The sequence below is a fragment of the Siphateles boraxobius genome, unplaced genomic scaffold, assembly GCF_051911475.1.
Source record: "Siphateles boraxobius isolate OS27281-9 unplaced genomic scaffold, OSU_SipBor_1 18, whole genome shotgun sequence".
Classification (NCBI taxonomy): domain Eukaryota; kingdom Metazoa; phylum Chordata; class Actinopteri; order Cypriniformes; family Leuciscidae; genus Siphateles; species Siphateles boraxobius.
Genome location: NW_027508788.1, coordinates 8,581,925 through 8,603,222, shown reverse-complemented (window position 1 = coordinate 8,603,222; position 21,298 = coordinate 8,581,925). Strand labels below are relative to the sequence as shown.

The 21,298-nt window shown below is 38.8% G+C and overlaps 1 protein-coding gene across 2 annotated transcripts in view; it reads right to left on the bottom strand.

Moving 5' to 3' along the window:
- Positions 1-21,298, bottom strand: part of caln2 (calneuron 2) — a 38,074-nt gene that overhangs the window by 6,976 nt on the left and 9,800 nt on the right. For both annotated transcript variants that reach the window (XM_077233249.1, XM_077233250.1), the window contains 2 exons: positions 20,717-20,860; positions 14,281-14,393 (listed from right to left, as the gene is read on the bottom strand). In XM_077233249.1, the coding sequence (XP_077089364.1) occupies positions 14,281-14,393; positions 20,717-20,860 (257 nt within the window). The remainder of the gene's footprint in view (positions 1-14,280; positions 14,394-20,716; positions 20,861-21,298) is intronic.

Below are 21,298 nucleotides of genomic sequence, written 5' to 3'. Positions count from 1 at the left end.
AAATGATTTGGTAGAGCTCTCAAAGAAAGACAGAACAAACAAATTCATAATAATGAACTAATTCAGAGAGGTAAAATGCCTGTTAACTATTGCCAAATTGTTGTGAATTCACATTGATCATTTTGCATACAAAGTGTTTATTCATTACATGCCTAAGAAGATTTAAAATGCTGTCTCTGTCGGCAGCTCATTAGGTTTTGGAACAATTGTGTCTTAATATTTCAAGCTCACTGTTAGCTATTTCCTTCCCCTCCAAAACCAGACCTGGTGTTAGCTAAGTGTCAGGTTTGTGGCCAGCTCTCATGTCACACTGCTAAGCGGATCTGAACGTTGGGGGATATGGGCTATGGAGAAATCTGTCAGAGGCTGATGTCTCTGGTTGACCCACTGTGCAAGGGATGAGGCGATAAATGTCGTGTTGAAGGTATCCAGACACATTTGTCACATTGAAATAGGAGCTCTCTTTTTCCTTTCCATTCCTGTCTGCCTGCTCCCCTCTATAACTCAAAGCCATATTAATGCTGATATGGAGAGATAAGCTACACTGATGTGGGGAGTGAAAGGTGAAGGACCTTATCAGCTGACTACAGATGCAGCATCGAAGTGAAATTTGTACTAAATTAGATTTTATTAACAAAGTTCATGAGGAGCACGTTCAGACAATTAACCAAATTAACAAGGGAGGAGCACACTCAGTTAACCAGCTCAATTAGCAAGATAAGAGGTATATATATATCTCACTTCTCACTTCTAACTATTCCTATCCCAACCTGGGAGTACTCTGGGTTCGGGCCAATTCCGAGCTCGGAACCCTCCCATCGGACAGCGCACCAAATACTCGTGAATTAGCCCTGCTTAAGGTATTTGCAATGGTCAAATCAATATTTTCATAAACTTTAAATTATATGGCTTTCATTCGATTAAAAATGTATCAAATGAATTATATGCAACTCTGACTGATTAATCAAATTTAATACCAATAATCGCATGCCCTTAATACTCATCAAATGAAAAATAAATAAAGACAATGCTGTGGCAGATGAGTAAATTACAAACAATGGGTCTCACTCTCTAAGCATGCGTATGCACAAATTTGTGCATGACAAACATTTTCACAAACAAATTGTGATTCACTAAAAGCTTTCGTACTAAAATGTATTTCAAATTTATGAAAAACTTTTAGGAACAACTGAAACCACGTATGCAAAAAGCGCTTTTTCTGTGCTGCCTTATAATTGTGTTAAAGCTGCAGTAGGGAGTTTTGAGAAAATGTTGACTAAGCCTGAAAATTTGAACAAGCACAACTTACAGGTCCAATCCCCTTGCTCTCTGCTGCGCTACAGCCCTCCCTCCACAGCTCCTCCCCCACAGCGGAGCCTGCCGTGATCGCGCAGGCTAGTAAGCAGGACCACCGATGACGGCGGATTATAAACAGTTATGGAACATTCACTAATAGGGACGAAACATCAACGATATGCTTTACATTGACTATGGCCTGCCCATACTTTGACTACAAACTTGGTCCTCAAATCATTATGTATTTTGCAATACATGTAACTTTATAACGTTGCACTCTTTCTATAAGTTATAAATAGCTAGTAAGATAACGTTAAAGGATTAGTTCACTTTAAAAAAAAAATCTGATGATAATTTACTCACCCCCATGTCATACAAGATCTCCATGTCTTTCTTTCTTCAGTCGAAAAGAAATTAAGGTTTTTGATTGAAACATTCCAGGCTTTTTCTCCATATAATGGACTTCAATAGGACACAAACGTTTCAAGGACCAAATGACAGTTTCAGTGCAGCTTCAAAGGGCTTTAAACGATACCAGACGATGAATAAGGGTCTTATCTAGCAAAACGATCGGTCATTTCAAAAATAAATAAAAAACTATAAGTTTTATAAGCACAAATGCTCGCCCTGCTCTGTTCTGTGATGCACGTTCGTGATCCTGTTCGAACTCGTTCATCAAAATGAACAAATCTTTTTTCGAGTCATTTCGTTTGTTGAACGAACAAAATGACTCCAAAAAAGACTCGTTCAAAATGAACAAATCTTTTTTCCGAGTCATTTCGTTCATTGAATGAACGAAATGACTCGAAAAAAGATTCGTTCATTTGGATGAACTAGTTCGAATAGGAGAGTCACCAACGACGGTACGCGCTCGCGCTGTGCAAGAGAGGGGTGATCAGCGCATACACGAGCGTGATTGACACTGCTAAGACATTCCTCCTGGCTCTGATTGGTTGTTTCTGACCGGGAGCGGTGTATTTCTGCAAATGGCAATAGGACCACAGGGAGGAGCCAGAGGAGCTTGATTTTTTCACAGATTATCTGTCTCATATTCTACTGTCAGGACATAATGACAGTTTTAACAAATATTTGTTTACAAAAGTTACCTACTGGAGCTTTAAGTTATATTTCATCTTAATATGACTATTAAATTACATTACATTATATTATATTACTATGGACTACTACAAAATACATACAGGAGAAGGGGAGGCGGAGGGATGCCGAAATAAAAAGACGCCAGGAAGAAAAGGCTGCTTTTATATCCTGGAATTAATTAGAAGATTAGATGGGTATACCTCTCCCGAAATTACGTTTAATAACCTCACTTCACGAGTTTGTGTGCCTATATAATTTTGGCATATATGGAGAACAGTTTTGGCTGTTTTCTACATTCTAACCGAGCTCCAATTTGCCCTCCAAAATTGCAAAGTAAAATTCAGACAGCAAGCAGGATTTACCAGATCGAAATGCTCAAAGCTATTTGAGTGAAATTTGGCACATGCAATCAGCTCAGCAGTCCGAGAGGCCCCCCAAAACACTTGGTGAACAAGTTAAATTGAAAGGAATACTATTAATGGGAGTCATTGCAGGGCACTGCAGTGGTAGTATCTAGCTCTTGCGGGAGTTGTCTGCAGACTGGAGGTTTGCTGCTGCGGTTGTAGAGATTCCCGCCGCTGCATCCACAACATGGAGTCTAGGAATTACAGAATGTGAGGCTCGCCAATCTCGCAGAAGGGGCAGGTGCTTCTAACCTGGGAAGAACAGCCCAGCCAAATTGTGCCCCTGAAGATAGCGGAAAAGGAAACCATAAAATAACTCGCTTGGTATTCCCATTGCCTCCTGACGTGAGGGCCTGAACAATGAGTGTGCGAGGGCCCATCCCCTGCAGGCGTATGGAGGCTTCACACTGTAAAATAATAATAATAATAATAATTAATAATAATTAATAATTCATTACACTTATATAGCACTTTTCTTGGTACTCAAAGTTCTTCACATATGGAAGGGGGAATCTCCTCAACCACCACCAATGTGCATGTATGATGCGACGGCAGCCATAGTGCTCCAGAACACCCACCACACACCAGCTTATTGGTGGAGAGGAGACTGTGATGAAGCCAATCATGACAAGGGGGTGATTAGGAGGCCATGATTGACAGAGGTCAAGGGGCAAATTTGGCCAGGATGCAGGGGTTACACCCCTACTCTGACTGTAATACTTACTGTAAACCCCTACTGTAATCCGAAAGGAAATACCCCATGATAAGAAACTCGAGAGATCACACTGCAATTTGAAAGGGGGGAGCTGTACTGCATCCGAACAGTAAGCTCTCACTGCTTTAGAACAGGAGGGCCCACACTGCGATTTTAACAGGAGAGCCCATTGTATATAATGCAAATCTCACACTGCATTCGAATGGGAGGCCGGTGTGGGATCCGGATGGGAGAGCTCACACTGCGATTTAGGGTAAATTTGGGTTAACATGAGGTGACAACTATGTCTTTGGATGGCGTGTAAGTAGCTTAAAGAGAGGCAAGGATTAGATGGGCTTGTTTGAGGCCAGATAAAAAAATGGCTAGAAAATACCCCAGTGAACTCAAATTTCAAGACCGTTGACTTAGCGAACCTGTTGATGAGGGTGAAAATCACAATTGGGGTGGCCTAAGACCACGGTAGACTGCGGGCTGGGATGAGTGGTGGACGAGGAAATAGTGGTTTGGATAGTCTAAGGCTGTGGAGGGTTGAAGGTAAGACGCCCTGGTTCGTGTGATGATTTGCTTCTGAGCTTCAGTTTGGGGAAGGACAAGTTTGTCTCATAGAAGGAAAAAAGCTAAATTTCCTGAAAGTTGGACATGATACCGGATTGGGGCGGGCCAAATGCCGAAAGAACTGATGCCAGGAAGGCTGGATCCCAAATGACACACTTCATGTGGACTTGCGGTCTCGTGGCCTTAAATTGCGCGTGCTCGGCAAGTGTACGAGTCCGTAGGCTGCCCCATTCACCATTTCAGCGCTAAGAAGTGTGCTCGCGAGTGGACTCCGGCGAAGCCCGCACTTTCACACCCTCCACACAAGTTACCTACCTAGGAATCATTGCAAACGCCCAATCAGATAAATGAGGGGAGGAGTTTGACTTTCGGTGGGATGAATCATCAAGCCTGTCCCAAAATACACTCTCGCGTGGACTCAAGGCCAGCGCCCCTTAGGCCTGCACTTCCTGACGTCACCAAGTGTGAACTCAAAGGAGGTCCACAAGGCCGGAGTGTGCCATTTGGGATCCAGCCGAAGTAGTAAGAAGCTTCTTTTATATCCTGGTATTAATTCGAAAATTATATGGGGTGTACTCCTCCTGAAAATATGTTTAATAACTTCACTTCTGCTTGTACTTCAGTGCAAATTGCTTATATTGTATGTAAGGATTTTTTTCTCATTTCTCAATCTGGAATATAGATAAAATGTGTTAATTTTCAAAATAACTGACTGAATTAAACTAACATGTTAAATTGATTGTTTTTATCTGCTGCTTTTATCTGGGTATTTTTTTTCAATGGCCCCTCAAAGCCACAGATGTATTCAAGTAAGCTGATCCTTAATCAAGTCAAGATGATTCAGAATCTCTCAAACAGTCTGCCAATCGATACTATATCACTCCATCAAGACATCAGCGAGGACCGTCTGTGGTGTCTTATAAGAGACTCTATCATCTTATTACTGTGTGCTAAAAAAGCACTGAAAAATTGTTAGAGGAACTGCAGTGATATGCCTCCACTATACCTTGATGTATACCCTTGAACTACTAGAACATACACAAACACACACATATAACGGTCTTCTGTGAAATAATTTTCAAGGCACTAACAGCCTGTAATTCAGCTGCCAGTTCTGCAACTGTCTCTTTGGGAAGTGTGAACTGAACAGATGGCATTTGGGCGTGAAGAGTGCGTTTGGGAGCAGGATGATTGTAACAGAGGGTCTGGGGTTCATCAGCCATCCATTACTTCACATGAACTCATTTTCATTCAGCCCCACAAACCCTGGGCCAATATTATCTCAACTTACTCTATTAGCAGCTATAGTAGATTAACTACTTGCACCATGACCTGGCTAAATATTGGTTTAAATGTCACTGTTCAGAGTCTAGTATGATCATATCACACACACACACACACACACACACACACACACACACACACACACACACACACACACACACACACACACACACACACACACACACACACACACACACAATCTAGATTTGCATGTATGCATTCAGTACTCATCAGTCATAAACCAAAAACACTTGCACAATCAAAATCGACAAGGGTGATGAGCGAATTACGAGGTCTAAGACATAACTAATGCAGTGTCTCTGTCACAGTCTCCACATGTGACATTTGACATAGTTAGGACCCATCTGCTCGTGGGCCTGATTGTTATCACATCATGTTAATGACTGCCAGTGTGAACAAAGCAATGCATCTGTCCTACTTTAATCCTCTTCCCATTAGCTGAAGTGTCCTAGAGGATAGAAGGAAATCGACAGGATAATTGCAGACCAGCAGCCGAGAGTTACAAGCAGAAAACAGGTGCCATTAACCAATGTACATTCACATTTCTCTTCTCTAAGAGTTGTCTTAACATACAGCCATATGCAGTGATACAATAATCAGAACTTTATGATTTAAGGCGACCCGAAGCAATCATGGGCATGTCCAGCAATGGAACAAAGTTGAGAAAAGTTTCACTTTTTGCAAATAAGCAGCGACTGCCAATGGGAGTGAAGAAATGGAAGCACATGTGTGAGTTACTGTTGGTAAGTGAATGCAAGATGGAGAGGATAGCATTGCCATGAGCGATTTCTGTCCACATGCAGCTATATTACAGAAAAATTATGCTTGGAAAACGGTGTCAGAAATTGTCTGCCTTCTGAGTGATCCACACATTGACAGTCATTCATCTTGTTCATGAAATGATATATAATGCCCTGCTGCACTTTATATTCAAATGCTTTCCCCCAGAATGTTCATTTTTAGCCACAAAAAACAGATTCCTTGTTGAATTCAAATTTTTTATTTTACCAGCAATGCATTTCTTCTGTAATCAGATTTTGAAAAAGCTATGCCCAGTTGTGCAGCCCAAACAGTCAGATTCATCCAGCTTTAGAAACAACACCCATTATGACTACAAAAAGTCACTATAGCAAACTATAGCCACTAAAGCTACTACGTGTCTATCTATCTATCTATCTATCTATCTATCTATCTATCTATCTATCTATCTATCTATCTATCTATCTATCTATCGGCCTATCTATCTATCGGTCTATCTATCTATCTGTCTATCTATCTGTCTGTCTGTCTATCTATCTGTCTGTCTGTCTATCTATCTGTCTATCTATCTGTCTGTCTTTCTATCTGTCTGTCTGTCTGTCTGTCTGTCTGTCTGTCTGTCTGTCTGTCTGTGGCAAGAAAATATCCCCACACCGTTAAACCACCAGCCTGAACCCTTGATATAAGGCAGGATTGATCCATGCTTTCATGTTTTTTTTACGCCAAGTTCTGAACCTACCATATTAATGTTGCAGCAGAAATAGAGATTCATCAGACCAGGCAATGTTTTTCTATTGTCAAATTTTAGTGAGCCTGTGCGAATTGTAGACTTAGCTTACAGGAGTAGCACTGGTGTGATATTCTGCTGCTGTAGCCCACCTGCTTCAAGGTTTAACGTGTTGTGTGTACAGAGATGCTCTTCTGCAGACCTCGGTTGTAACAAGTGATTATATAACTTACTGTTGCCTTTCTGTCAGCTGGAACCAGTCTGGCCATTCTCTGACCTCTGGCATCAACGAGGCATTTTCGCCCACAGAACTGCTGCTCACTAGCTGTTTTCTCTTTTTCACACCATTCTCTGTAAACCCTAGAGATGGCTGTGTGAGAAAATCCCATGTCACGTTCAAAAGGTGCATTCACGTAATTCATAATTACCGTAAATATGAGATTTCAACTTGTTAAAAGTGTTCACGTCCTAGTAGAACTCATAATTAAAACTTTTAAGCTGACAGCTGTACCACCTGACCACTGCAGATTAATTTACATTTAATGAACAGTAAACAGCTCAGAGTACATCATGTGTTGTCATCTTGAAATTACGGTAATTACGACATGGCGTGAACACTACAAAGATAATTTAAATCACCTTTTTTCCCCATTCTGATGTTCAGTTTGAACTTCAGCAGATCGTCTTGACCATGTCTACATGCTTAAAAGCAGTGAGTTGCTGCCATGTGATTTGCTGATTAGATATTTGCGCTAACGAGCAGTTGAACAGGTAATATCTAATAAAGTGGCAGGTGAGCGTAACTGAACATTGCTGTTAAAAAAAAACCACTCTTTCGGAATAGAAATGTGATTGCAGTGTTACTTTAGGTTAGTGGTACATGTTTCCTGTTTTTGTGTATGATATAAATATTGGGGCTGGGTAAAAAATATCGATTTCTTAATATTAATCGATTCTCATTTTTACGATCCAATATCGATTCTTAAATCCCAAAAATCGATTAGTCAGCCTGTTTTTATTTGATGAATAAATGGAAAATTGTAGCGCGCATCCCATCCAATAAATCGCAATAATCTTTGAGTTTTGTTACTATTGATATGAAATAAAGTCTCAAATTTCAAATTACGTCGATTTTATTAAGATATTCAAAAACATAAATATCGTTTTGGCGCTGTGGTGTGAGATCGCTCTGGCGCAGCTCAAGAGATCTTCTCTTCCGCATTAATAATACCAGTTACAGCGCAAAATAAACATGAATGAGCATCTAAAAGGGAGTTAAAAGATAGAGAACAACTTATCGAAATCCATGTCATGTCACATGAAATCGCTCAATCAGTGTTTCAACCGTGGAAAGACGTCAGTTAAACAACTTGTAAACAATGCCATGTAACGTATACGGCTTGCTGCGATAGTTGATGTTGCCCACCGCAGCACTGCCCCCACCATCGTTTAGATTTTTTTATAGTAATAAAAATAATTTAGTTCAGTTAGAGAATAGACAACAATTAAAAACTCAATGTGGCTGCTCAATTCAGTGTGTGCTGAACAAAAGTCACAGCACGAGTAAGATTTCACCTCACTTCGCCCACTTCGCCTCACTCTTGACTGACAAAAAGACGGTGAAAAACTTGGTTTCAAAGTGAAATGTAATAGTGCCTATTTAAACGAGTTTGTCATTGTAATGTTTTGTGTTTTTCATTAAGAATAACAATGAACCCACCATTTTAGCAACTGCCGCCCCTGAATTGGCGACAATTCAAAAGCGAAAGTAAAATGCACACAGGCATCACAATGGTGCGTGTCAACTGGCACGAAGCGAGTGTGAATTCCTGTTAAACTTCCACAGGAATTAATTGAAAAACGCACCGCTATGAATGCCTGTGCGGCCGTGCGCATTTTATTTTCACTTTTGCATTAGCGATTTAAAAGCCAGGTGCAAAAAAGTGAAAAACTCCAACGCCCCGGCCCCCGGTGATACCGATATTACCATTGTTGTCACACAGCGATTATCCGGTGGGAAAATTTCCTCACCGTCACATCCCTAAAATAGAAATATACAAATGAAAGAAATTAATACTTTTATTCAAAAAGGACTCATTCTATTTAAAAAAAAAAATGCTGTTCATTTCTATTCCTTAAAAATGTTTTGTTTCTTAAGCAGCAAACAGCATATTAGAATGATTTTGTAAGGATCATGTGACTCTGCCATGGAGTAATGATGCTGAAAATTCAGCTTTGCCCATCACAGGAATAAACTACATTTTAAAATATTAAGATAGAAAAGAGTTATTTAATTTTTAATAAAACTAAGAGACTTTCTTCAAAAACATTTTAAAAAATCATATACAGTGCATCCGGAAAGTATTCACAGCACCTCAAGTACTTTCTGAATGCACTGTATACGTATATATATAAATAAATTGGTGGTTACAGCTAATGTGTGACTTTGACAGCTTGCAGTATTTTAAATTCACTGCCTATAGTGGTAATCTCCCTTGTACACTTGTCAGCAAATATGGCTCTAAAAAAGTGAATATTTGTGCTTCCAGTCCTGCTGAGTTTGTCATGCTGCCTTTGTCTAAATGCATGGACAGAGGGTTTTAGTACTATCAGACAACTATGGCTCGATAGCATTAATGCCGCTGGCTAAACAAGCAGACACTAGTAGAGAGATGCTGGTGTGATTCATCTGGGCTGGACATGGAGGAGGACAGTGCCAGGCTGATTTACGGCTTAATTGAGTTGTCAGCTGTGGCGAGTTGGAAAAAAAAGAGACACTTCCTAACGCTGTGGTGACTGTTGGGGATACTCCCGAAAGCTCCTTTAATTTTGGCTCACTGCATTTTTCATATTTCTCTTAGTTTCTCTCTCTCTCTCGATCTCTTTCCGTTCTGTCAGTTTATACACCCACTCCTTCAACTTTCTGTCATCTTATCTGTCTAAAAAATATCTCTCATATTTCAGAAAAGAGACAGGAGTATTGTCCATTGCTCACATGAATACTACACAGAGGGCAAAATAACACTGGCTGATTCTAAACCAACCAATTAATCCATGAGGACACCATGCTTTCAGGACATTATAGCCCAATCAACTTACAGACTAAATACTATCCACTTAATTTTTTTAATTTATATTTTTGGACATGTTTACATGTTGTTTGTAAACTATTTGGCCGGCTCAAAGTCTATAGGGAGAAAAGACCATGAATAATAATTAGCTTGGTCTGAAATTACCTAATTAATATTCATGAGCCATAGAAGTTTCATGATTTTGGGCATTGCATACAACATCAAGTAAGTTTTACATTTGCTGAGATTTTTTATCTTCTACTCAGATAATTTTGTTATCAGATATTAATGAATCGAGATGTCAAAACTGAATTATACAAGATACAATTGGAAACCATATGTGATTGGAAATGTGATTTGCGTGACACTTACTCATTCAGTTTAGTTAATCACAATTGAACAATTTATTTGCCTTTAAAGCAAATTAATGAATTAATAAAATAATATAAATATTGTAATCGTTTTTCACAATATTTATGTTTTTACTGTAATACAGTAAATAAATGCAGGCTTGATGTGCATAAGAGATTTCTTTCAAAAACATTAAAAGAATAGGCTATATTACTATCCTCAAACCATTGAATGGTAGTGTATACAGAAAAGACACCTATACATGTTAAAATTCTACAGATTATAGATTCTATATATTAAAATGTGCTTGTAATGTAATGAAAGACATTAGAGGTAATCTTCATAATTTAAAGCAGGTGATGTTGATGGAAATAATAGTAAAACAATAGACAAAAATACATGTGAATTATACATCACAGACGGCTAGAATGTGTTGCTAGTGAGACTGGTTAATGCTGACTGTGTTTGTCTCAAATCATTTCCACTGTCAAAAATGGGCTGTTGGCAGCAACTCTACATACACCCCTCAGGTTTGTACTCCTCGGGGTGGGGAAAACAAGCTTGTAAATGCCAATGTGTTCCTAATAATCCATGATTGCCTGTAGTTCTTGTCTCTGACATCCCCATTGATAATCTTGTTAAGAACATTTTTAAACGCCCCCCACTAATAAGTGCTCAGTCTTTCATGTTACACAAAGGCCTCGAGGTTCTTGGGATAAAAACTGTTCTAGTCAGCATGCAAATTCGATAAGAGCTAACTTTCTTCTGGCTGGTGTATGACTTCAAATCTACAGCTCAGATTTAAAAATAAATCACTTTTGGTGGGATAAGTCTGGCTCCAAGTGGTGGGATAGGTCTGACTCCAATGCACTGTGTGTGAAACTTTACATAAAGACCAGCACAACCATACCTCAATGTCAAAGACATGGTGTGTTAATATTTAGCTATTAGAGCAGGTTATGATGCAAATAGCTTGTAATATATTTGACAGGAATCTTACAAGTAATGCCTGCAAAGATGCACTTAACATTGAAATCATAAGATAAGAGTAGACTTGTTGTAATGTTGTACTGTACCCTAAATTGAGAAATCCTCATTTAAATCTTTAATGTATCTATTGTTTTTAAATCATTAAGTTATTTATTATTAATACTTGTTTTTTATTATTACTAAAATTAGTAGACAATCATTTTGTAGTCATTTTTTATATATTTTAAATACATTTTATTAAAACAACTTGTAATTCTAATGGGTAGCTGTAGTAAAGCACATTATGACGAAGGAGATATCAACAAAACAGTCTAATGATTAAGTCCAAAAACGTAAGATCACTTTAGAATTGAATCACAACCACTTCAACATAAACGACAATCAAACTGAACAGAACTAAACATAACCCTGACATTAATGAAATTATTTGATATATACTGCCGTTCAAAAGTTTTGGGACAGTAACATTTTTTAAATGTTTTTGTAAGAAGTCAATTATGTAGATTTCCAGAATAGATTCATCCCAGAATGACATTAAGTTATTTTTTTCTACATTAGCCCCTCATGTATCTAATCATCCAAGAGCACATGCGGCGTTAAGAGCTGGAAATACCGCCATAACTGGCAACTCCGCAGGGACTGGATATGTTTACATGCACAACTTTTGTTTCAATCGGTCTGAATTCATTGTGATTCGATTAATCTGAATGTATTGTAGTTTACATGAATGCTTAACATCGTGAAATGATGCATGATCGGGATGATGTGCACTTTTATAAGTCAAAAGTATCAAATTGGGAATAGGTTTTTTGACATTCGCACACTGCACAAATATACAAAGTTTCCCGCTGTTGTCGCGTAATAAACATTTTCCTACATTGGTTCTTTATTTGTTTTAAACAGCAGACTTAATATGAAATTCTGGTCATAATTTGGAGACTGTGATGAACCGTTATGCCGTGCTGTTTGTATTGATCACGCAGTAAAAATGCCCAAAATCAGTCGTCTGTGGATGAGAATCTGAAACAAGAACTGGTGAGCCGTTGTCCTGCTTCACTTCACAAATACTGAGTGAAAGGAGAATTATAGAACGACGTGACACCCGTTTATACGACACTTCATTCATCAGAAGAACAGCGCGTTCAGCGCGACGGACGGCGTCCTTTCAGTTTCGGTTTTCAATCGATCAAGTGAACATGTTCTCTCGATAAACCACCCCTTTCAATCCGATCAAAATTATTTGAAAATAGAGCTGACACTTTGAGGTTATGTTATAGTCCTACTTCTTTTTAAATGTTTTTATTAAATATCTGTAGTGACTGCTTGATCATTTCACTGTATTATTTACCGCCATGCGAGCCACAAATGAAAGCTTGGCGAGCCGCGCAATGAGTAACACTGGGCTAATATAAAGCCATAAAACACTATTACAGATGTATTGAACATTTTATTTAAATTGAACTATCCAAAATAAAACCATTCCATACAAATTCTACATCCTGCCTTTGTTGTCTTATTAAAATGCATCCAAATGCTACTTTGCAGGATGATCTTTTCACCACACGCACACTGTATGTGATGTTAATGTGTAGCATATTGTATATGCGTGCGACGAATCAAGAGCACCGGGGTAATGTCATCACACGTGATCGCACACACATACACATTAAAATAACGTTCAGCAAGTGACTACTTGACGTGTGGCTGAGCAGTGTAACAAAAGGATAATCATGTTATTCTGTCTTGTGTTAATATACAAAAAGGGAAAACGACTCTCAGACGGGAACCAACTCTCACCGTTCACTTAAAGGAGCCGACTCATTCGCTAACGACACATCACTACCGTTTACGTTGATGGTGTTTTTATTTACTGTAGGTTACTAGGTTAGCAATCTCACCATCATCCGCTCAAACAACTTGATGGAAACGCACCTAATTCGCATTCATTTTTTTGTTGTTGTTTTTTGCAAACTTTGAAAAGATTCGCTTCACGTTTGGATGGAAACTCAGCTACTGTATTTACTACGTGAGAAGAAATTGTTGAATAAAGTCGCTATTTTTGTTTTTGTTTGTTTTTGCGGACAGAAAGTATTTTCGTCCCTTTATAAAATTAGGTTTTAACCACTGTAGTCACATGGACTATTTTAGCGATGTCTTTACTACCTTTAAAATCATTTTAATAATTCTTTGGTGAATAGAAAGTTTAAAATAACAGACTTTATTTGAATTTTTTTTTAACAATGCAAAAGTAAAATTATTTCAATAACAGCCGCTCTGTCAAAACACAATATTTCCCAGGAGGTTTTGTCATTGTGCCATTATTAGCCTTGTATTGGCCTCATAATAACATCAGAGAGGGAGAGGGTGTTTGGTATGCTGGTGTGATGACATGGATTATCGTTGCAGTTATGAGTCACTGTATCCCACTAAAGGTGTGTTGAGATGAGCATTTAAATCACCTTCTAGACAACCAGTGTCTGTGACCTTGCTGTTACTCCCTCCTACACACACCGCTCTGCTTCCTCTGTGAGGGAAAGATGCTACACATAAACATGCAAATATAAACTCAACACTGCTCCTTCAAGACAGGAAGTCAGCTATTTTTAAGGTCTAAATTCTTATTTAAAAAAAAGCAGAGATGAAGACCTAAAGAAAGAGAAAGTGAAAAAAGGATGCCCAAATGCCTGTGATGACTAATTCAGATCTATACTTCCCTTTTAAGTGGCAAATCTTTCAATTAATATGCCTTCCTCGACACTCACAGAAATCTCTTGGAAGTGAAACTGGTATTTCCTCACTATATGAACGAATGTTCACTTTGAAATGAACAGATCTGCCTGCTCACTTTGAAGCCCGCAATCTGGGAAGAATCACATTTACCAATCGTCACGGGACGGAGGGAGAGGGAAGAGCGTGACCCGTAATCTTATCCATATGCTCAGAACACAAATGCATGTGCAAACAATGAAGAAGAGAACTCCGAAATATAGAAAGAAATGTTTTCCATACCTGCCAGAATATGCTGTCTATAGTGCTGCCTAAGAAGCCCTCTCTGGTTTCAGAAGAAACAAGTTTAGGTCCCAGTATTGTCATAAATTCATCAAAGTCCACCTGTCCATCACCTGCATCAAGAAGGGAACATTCGGATTAGAATTAGAGAGAATTTAAAAAAAGAACCTCAACAAGTTTAAGTAAAACAAAGGGATCTTACATATCTGTACCATGATGCTTATCAGTTGAAATGAGATATATATATTTATTTTTTTTATTTATTATTTTTTTTATTTATTATTTTTTTTTATTTTTGTTTATTGATCATATTCACCCACATTGAAAAAATATCTTCAGATGCAGGATATTCAATTGTGCATTATCATTCCCTTTAATTTTACAAATGTATTGCTTCTGCTGTCATCTCGCGCTCACTTAAAGGTTATCTTTAAAACACTAATAATTTAATAACACTGCTTCAAAATGTCATCTTAATCAGATCTTAGAATGATTATCCATTTTCCATACTGTACATTACAATGTTATGATTTCTTAATTCACTTTAGCATATAAAGTGACTGATTTTTGTTTTAGCATTATTTAGCATTATTTAGCATTATTATTTTAGCATTATTGGTTAATCTGTATATATACACTGAACAAAATTATAAAAGCAACACTTTTGTTTTTGCCCCCACTGATTTTTCATGAGCTGAACTCAAATATCTAAGACTTTTAATGTGAACACAAAAGGCCTATTTCTCTCAAATATTGGTCACTCACATCTGTCTAAATCTGGGTTAGTGAGCACTTCTCCTTTGCCGAGATAATGGGTGACATGTCCGGTGAGTATGCTGGCCATGCAATAACTGGGATGTTTTCAGCTCCCAGGAATTGTGTACAGATCTTTGCAACATGGGGCCGTGCCTTATCATGCTGCAACATGAGGTGATGGTCGTGGATGAATGGCACAACAATGGGCCTCACGATCTCGTAAAAGACTCTCTGTGCATTCAAAATGCCATCAATAAAACACACCTGTGTTCGTTGTCCATAACATACGCCTGCCCATACCATAACCCCAACTCCACCATGGGCCACTTGATCCACAAAGTTGACATCAGGAAACCGCTCACCCACACGATGCCATACACCTTGTCTGCCCTGTACAGTGAAAACCGAGATTCATCCGAAAAGAGAACACCTCTCCAAAGTGCCAGACGCCATCGAATGTGAGCATTTGCCCACTCAAGTCTGTGACGACGACGAACTGCAGTCAGGTCAAAACCCCGATGAGGACGACGAGCAAGCAGATGAGCTTCCCTGGGGCGGTTTTTGACAGTTTGAGCAGAAATTCTTTGGTTATGCAGCAGCCGGGTGGCTGGTCTCAGACGATCTTGGAGGTGAAGATGCTGGATGTGGAGATCCTGGGATGGTGTGGTTACACATGGTCTGCGGTTGTGAGGCCGGTTGGATGTACTGCCAAATTCTCTGAAATGCCTTTGGAGACGACTTATAGTAGAGAAATGAACATTCAATTCACGGGCAACAGCTCTGGTGGAAATTCCTGCAGTCAGTATGCAAATTGCACGCTACCAGTAGATTTGAAAATCATGCTTTCCCCATTATTGTTGAATCATGGATGCTACACCAGTTACTTTACCAAAAGATCTCTATTTATTATGTATCATGTGTCAGACAGAGAGAAACAGACATATAAGAATAAGGCTACAGACGAGGAGGTCTTCATTCCAGATTTCTCTGTTCCCCATTTCTTTATCCTCTCACCCCATCATGCCAGCTGTAATGGTTTCTCTGGGTTTCTCCTCCCCCACCCCTTCATGCCTCTATTTCTCCTTCCTCTCACCCTGTCATGCCTTTGTTTCTCTGGGGTGGTACAGTAAAATTTAACTTATGGCTCGTTTCCACTGAGCGGTACGGTACGGTACAGTTCGGTACGGTACGCAATTATTTGCGTTTCCACTGTCAAAAGTTGTGAATGGTACCAAAAAGCCGAACCGTACCGTACCACTTTTTGGGTACCCTTCCGTTGGGGTACCTAGCACAGTGGTACGGTACTAAAGGGTGGAGCTAGGGAATGGCGCGAGGGGAATGGCAACATAAGAAGCGCCATTTTTTAATGTACAGTTGGAATATAATACTACGGTTATTCTTTCACGAAATGTAGTTTAAGAGTTTTTGAGGCGAGAATGTAGTTGTTTAAAGCTCAAATCTGCGGTTTATTTATAATGATTTATGATAATTTGATCCATTCTAGGCGATCACCGGGCGCTCGGCGCTCATGTTCCCCACCTGGAACAGCCTTTCCTCGGCTAGTCGTTCTGACGTTTGCCGCTGACTCTGTAGCAGCTAGTGGTAATTCGTCTTGTGTATATCTAACGGGTGATCTTTGGTCTCGTGAATCGATAATTCGTTCCCTGGCCAATCGTTTTGGCTGAGGGCTAAGTGAAGTTTCATATATTTAGGCTATAACTTTTCCGTTGTAAAGTTAACGTTAGACTTGCGCTGAATTTGTCTGAATTGTTTGCTTTATTTCTTATTGTATAGCTTCTTGTAACGTTACCTTTTACTTATACTTTTATAATGGCTATTATTGATGGAACTGAAATTTAACAAAAAGAGATAGGGTTGAGTTTTGTCATTTTTTATTACAAGATTATCACTGTAATGTTGTTTATTGCAACATTTGTACAAATGCACATATTGCCTGGAATATGTTTAATATTTTTTTACATTTAAACGAAAAGATGCAGGGTTGTGTTTTATATTTCGTTTTGTTATAAATAGGCTAACGTTAAACATGTATATAATCAGGTCTATACATTGCCTGAACCACATTTGTGTGCCTATAATGTTTAAAATTTATTTAAATGAAAACGAAAAGAGGCAGAGTGGTGTTTTATAACATATTTCGTTTTATTGTTGCCTAAAATGTACATGCAGAACGCGCTGTTCCATTTGGTGAATTACCGGACTCGCGTCCTCGGGAGTCCCTCTGCTGAGAACTTTACATACTTGGTATTGAGAAATGCCTAATGTCGGCGCTTGTCTTCTTGTGACAAACATGACGAGAAGCAAGGACAAGATCTGGTGTATGCCATCCATTGGTGTTTACTTTGTCGCTTTCTTCTTCGCGCGAAAATCACGTTGATCGCTTCTTTCCGGCAAACACCACGCCTATCAAGTAGGGTACTGTTGGCGGTGGAAACGCTAGCTGGATCATGGTTTACTGACCCGACCCGACCCGAACCGTACTGTACCGTACCGTACTGCTCAGTGGAAACGAGCCATTATATACACCACTTTGGGACTTACAACTTCCTTGTAAGGTAGAAAAACATGTTGCTTATCTTTAAAAATGAAATGTATACCTCATGCTTACACATGGTACAATCCACTATCCCTCTGTGTATACATTAGTGGTACATTTACATCAGTTGAAACATTCCTTTCCTTGTAAAGAACATGTACACATTTAATGTATCATGATCACTGGAACATCTCTGCTCAGTGAACGTGTTACATTGCACACATACCTCTAAGCAAAATATAGCTCATCCCATATCTCTGCTCAGCAAACATGTACAACATACTCTGACTTCACAAAATACATTATGAAATAATTATGAAAATGAATAAAGAAAAATAATACTAAAAGATAACATTAAACAGTAAAATTTGCAAAACTTGCGACATATGTGCCATTGTGCTGTGTGATAAAACTGCACATTTTAGAGTGGCCTTTTATTGTGGCTAGCCTAAGGCACACCTGTGCAAAAATCATGCTGTCCAATCAGCATCTTGATATGCCACACCTGTGAGGTGGATGTATTATCTCGGCAAAGGAGAATTGCTCACTAACACAGATTTAGACAGATTTGTGAACAATATTTGAGAGAAATAGGCCTTTTTTGTACATAGAAAAAATATTTGAGTTCAGCTCATGAAAAATGGGGGCAAAAACAAAAGTTTTGCTTTTATAATTTTGTTCAGTGTAGATACATTGCTAGATCACTGAAGCAGTTTTTAATGCAACACAAACAGAAACAGTAACATTGTGTCCTAACCAGATGCAACACTATAAAGCAAAAAGTTATAAATGATCTCACATCCATTCTGAGTTTTCGTCCTAACCAGTCTTCTAGTGCTCTGACTAGTTGAAATTGTGTCACGTTGCACAGCAATCTCACGTTCAATCAGGACAAGACAAATTGCTTGTCGCTGGAAACTTTTTACATTGCAGCTGGTGAGGACAAAGTTCAAGAATAGAAGAAATAATTGTAATCTGATAGGATCTACCCTGCTATGAGATTAATTTATTATGTGTTTTTTATTGGTGCTGCTCAGCTAAATGAAACCATGAAATCAGGGTCTTTGAACTAAGTAATTAGGCTACAGATCTGATATATTCGAGTTTGTTGATTACAATTTTAAACCGACAATTATATTTTTCTATTCACATTTCATCTCCCAGTGTTTCTTGCGCAGTTTACTTTAATAAAGTAAATATGATGGGCCAGGCTAATTAAAATTCAGATCAACTTGCAGCTTCTAATACTACTTTTAATAAATACTCTTTTCATTCATAATTTAAAATTAATGATCTCTTAAGGTGCATGCTCTTGAGCTTGTCCTTAACACCAGAAAATATCTATGGCATGTGAGCAAATGTGAGCATACATAACAGCTCACAAACTTCCACTCTCAATCCTTCCTGAAAAAGAAAAAGAAAGAGACTGATCTGAGATGTACAAAAGGAATTAAACACCAGCTGAGAGCGAGTGGAACTTAGAGTGATAAGTCAGAGAGAGCTGTTATCATCCTAGTGTAACCACTTGCTTCAAAACCTCCTCTCTACTTGGCCACTGAATCTTTTATTACTGAAATACAATAAAGATGTACATTCATATATGCATTCTGTACAGCACTGGATACTGCACATAACTTTTTTGGTCTTGTTCTCAAGGGAGCACCTGAAGATGCTGCTTGGGACTCACTTTACGCGGCACACTCATCCTAAAAGCTGTTGTCATCACTTTCCTCCTGACTGATCTTTTTTTCTCTCAAACATGGTAGATGATGATTTTTTTTAATTTTATTAACATTAATGACACAGACAACAGCAGGAATATTAGGCTGCTGTCACTTTTAGACCTAATGCATGGACCGAATATACGGACACATATCTGGTTTCTTACTCAACTGTTCACTTATGACATAATTGAGAGAATACTTGCCGAGACAGGTATTTTGACATAATTTTGTGTGTATGTGTCAGTTCAAGTGCAAGTAAACGCGAAAGAGAAATTAATTCGTTGTTCGAGCCCTGTCATTGTTCGAGACTCTCTCTCTCTCTGCGTGCGCACGATTTGGTTGTGTGAGGCTGTGCGCACAGATAACACCGTGTGAGTCCAGATTTTCGCCTCTTCTTCCATTTTTAAAATTGTTTGAATGTGTAAATTGGCGAGACAAAACATGTCCAAATTATAAACTTCTACTCTATGATGGTTAAACATAGCAGTTAATCTGCGAATCACATGCGTGCCGAACCATGGGACCTGGTCCATACGTATCACGGATCAACTGCGATCCGTTGCACCCCTAATAATTAATGAACACACTTATCATCATAATTGCTATCTTACCAGATATGGATAAAAATCCCACTCCAGTAAGTAAACGTGTCCCTGTCCCCAAAAATGTTGGTACACCTCCCTCCACGTTTTCTGCTGTGCATCGTTTATTTTTACCACGCATGTGCACCAGTTAAGTGCACCCCTGACTAGAGAACATATTTTTGATTAGCAGACAAAAAGCTTAAATGTGCCAAACTAGTCATATGACTGTGCTTAAAGCTGACACAGCAAAGCTATGCAGAAGTCTTTATGGTAAAATATATTTTGAAAAAGACATTTTATTTTACTTTATGTTAGAATGGTATTATAGATGTGACACTGACCATAAACTAATAAAATTCATATTATGAGGTGTAAAAGATCTCCCCAGACCACTTCATAGTGTGAGTTTCATTAAACACCATACTTGCAAAAAAAATGTTGATTAGCTAGATTAATGCATGTTCTCTAATCATTCAGTCAACTGGTCTGACCTTGAAGTACTCCCGGAGCTGGACGCGCACGCACACGCACACGCACACACACACAAAGACGAAGGTTTCTCAGAATTCACCTCACAGAATTCATCTATCTACAGCCCCATGTGCTGGATAAATTCTTCAATTCTATTTTTGCTTCAGCATGAACTGTTCAGAAGGTCATACATGTCTCCAGTGCAAGGATTGGAAGGGGTCTGTGACAGACTGTAAAGCTGTTTTTACAGATGATCAGAAGGCAGACGCTCTTTTGTTTGTGTGAATGGTGCTAGCTCAGAATGAACCATAGAATAAGTAAGATGTAGAAAGAGAGTGACTCACCATCCATATCCAGTCTCTGCATGATAATAGCCAGCTCCACCTCACTGGGCATGTACCCCAGAGAGCGCATGGCCATACCCAGCTCCTGCTTTGAAATGAATCCATTCCCATCCCTGTCTAGAACTCGGAATGCCTCACGAATCTCTGCAGAGAGAAACAGAAAAACGAGACAAAACCAAAATGAATTAACAACAGGTGCACAACAGTAAGTAATCACAAAAAACTCAATTGACGTTCAGAATTCAAGTGATTCAAGTGAATCAGCTGAACGTGTGCATTTCATCAGTGAGCATTAGACTATGTATTATATAATGCATGTTTTTCTCAGCAGTAAGATCACAGAGTCCTATCACACAAACAGCAGACATACTAAATGCAGCTCATTCTGTTTTCAAAGGCGCATATTTAGTGTGCTGTGACTGAATGTTTATCCACCGTTTCAAAAGGGCATCAGTGCTGGTTTTTCAGTTCGGCTCGGGTTTAGAAACCCAACCCAACAACAAAAATAACACTCTTATCTCAGATCATTTTTGAGGAGTATTACGCTTTATTCTGCCATCTTAAAGACCCACCTTGGTGTTA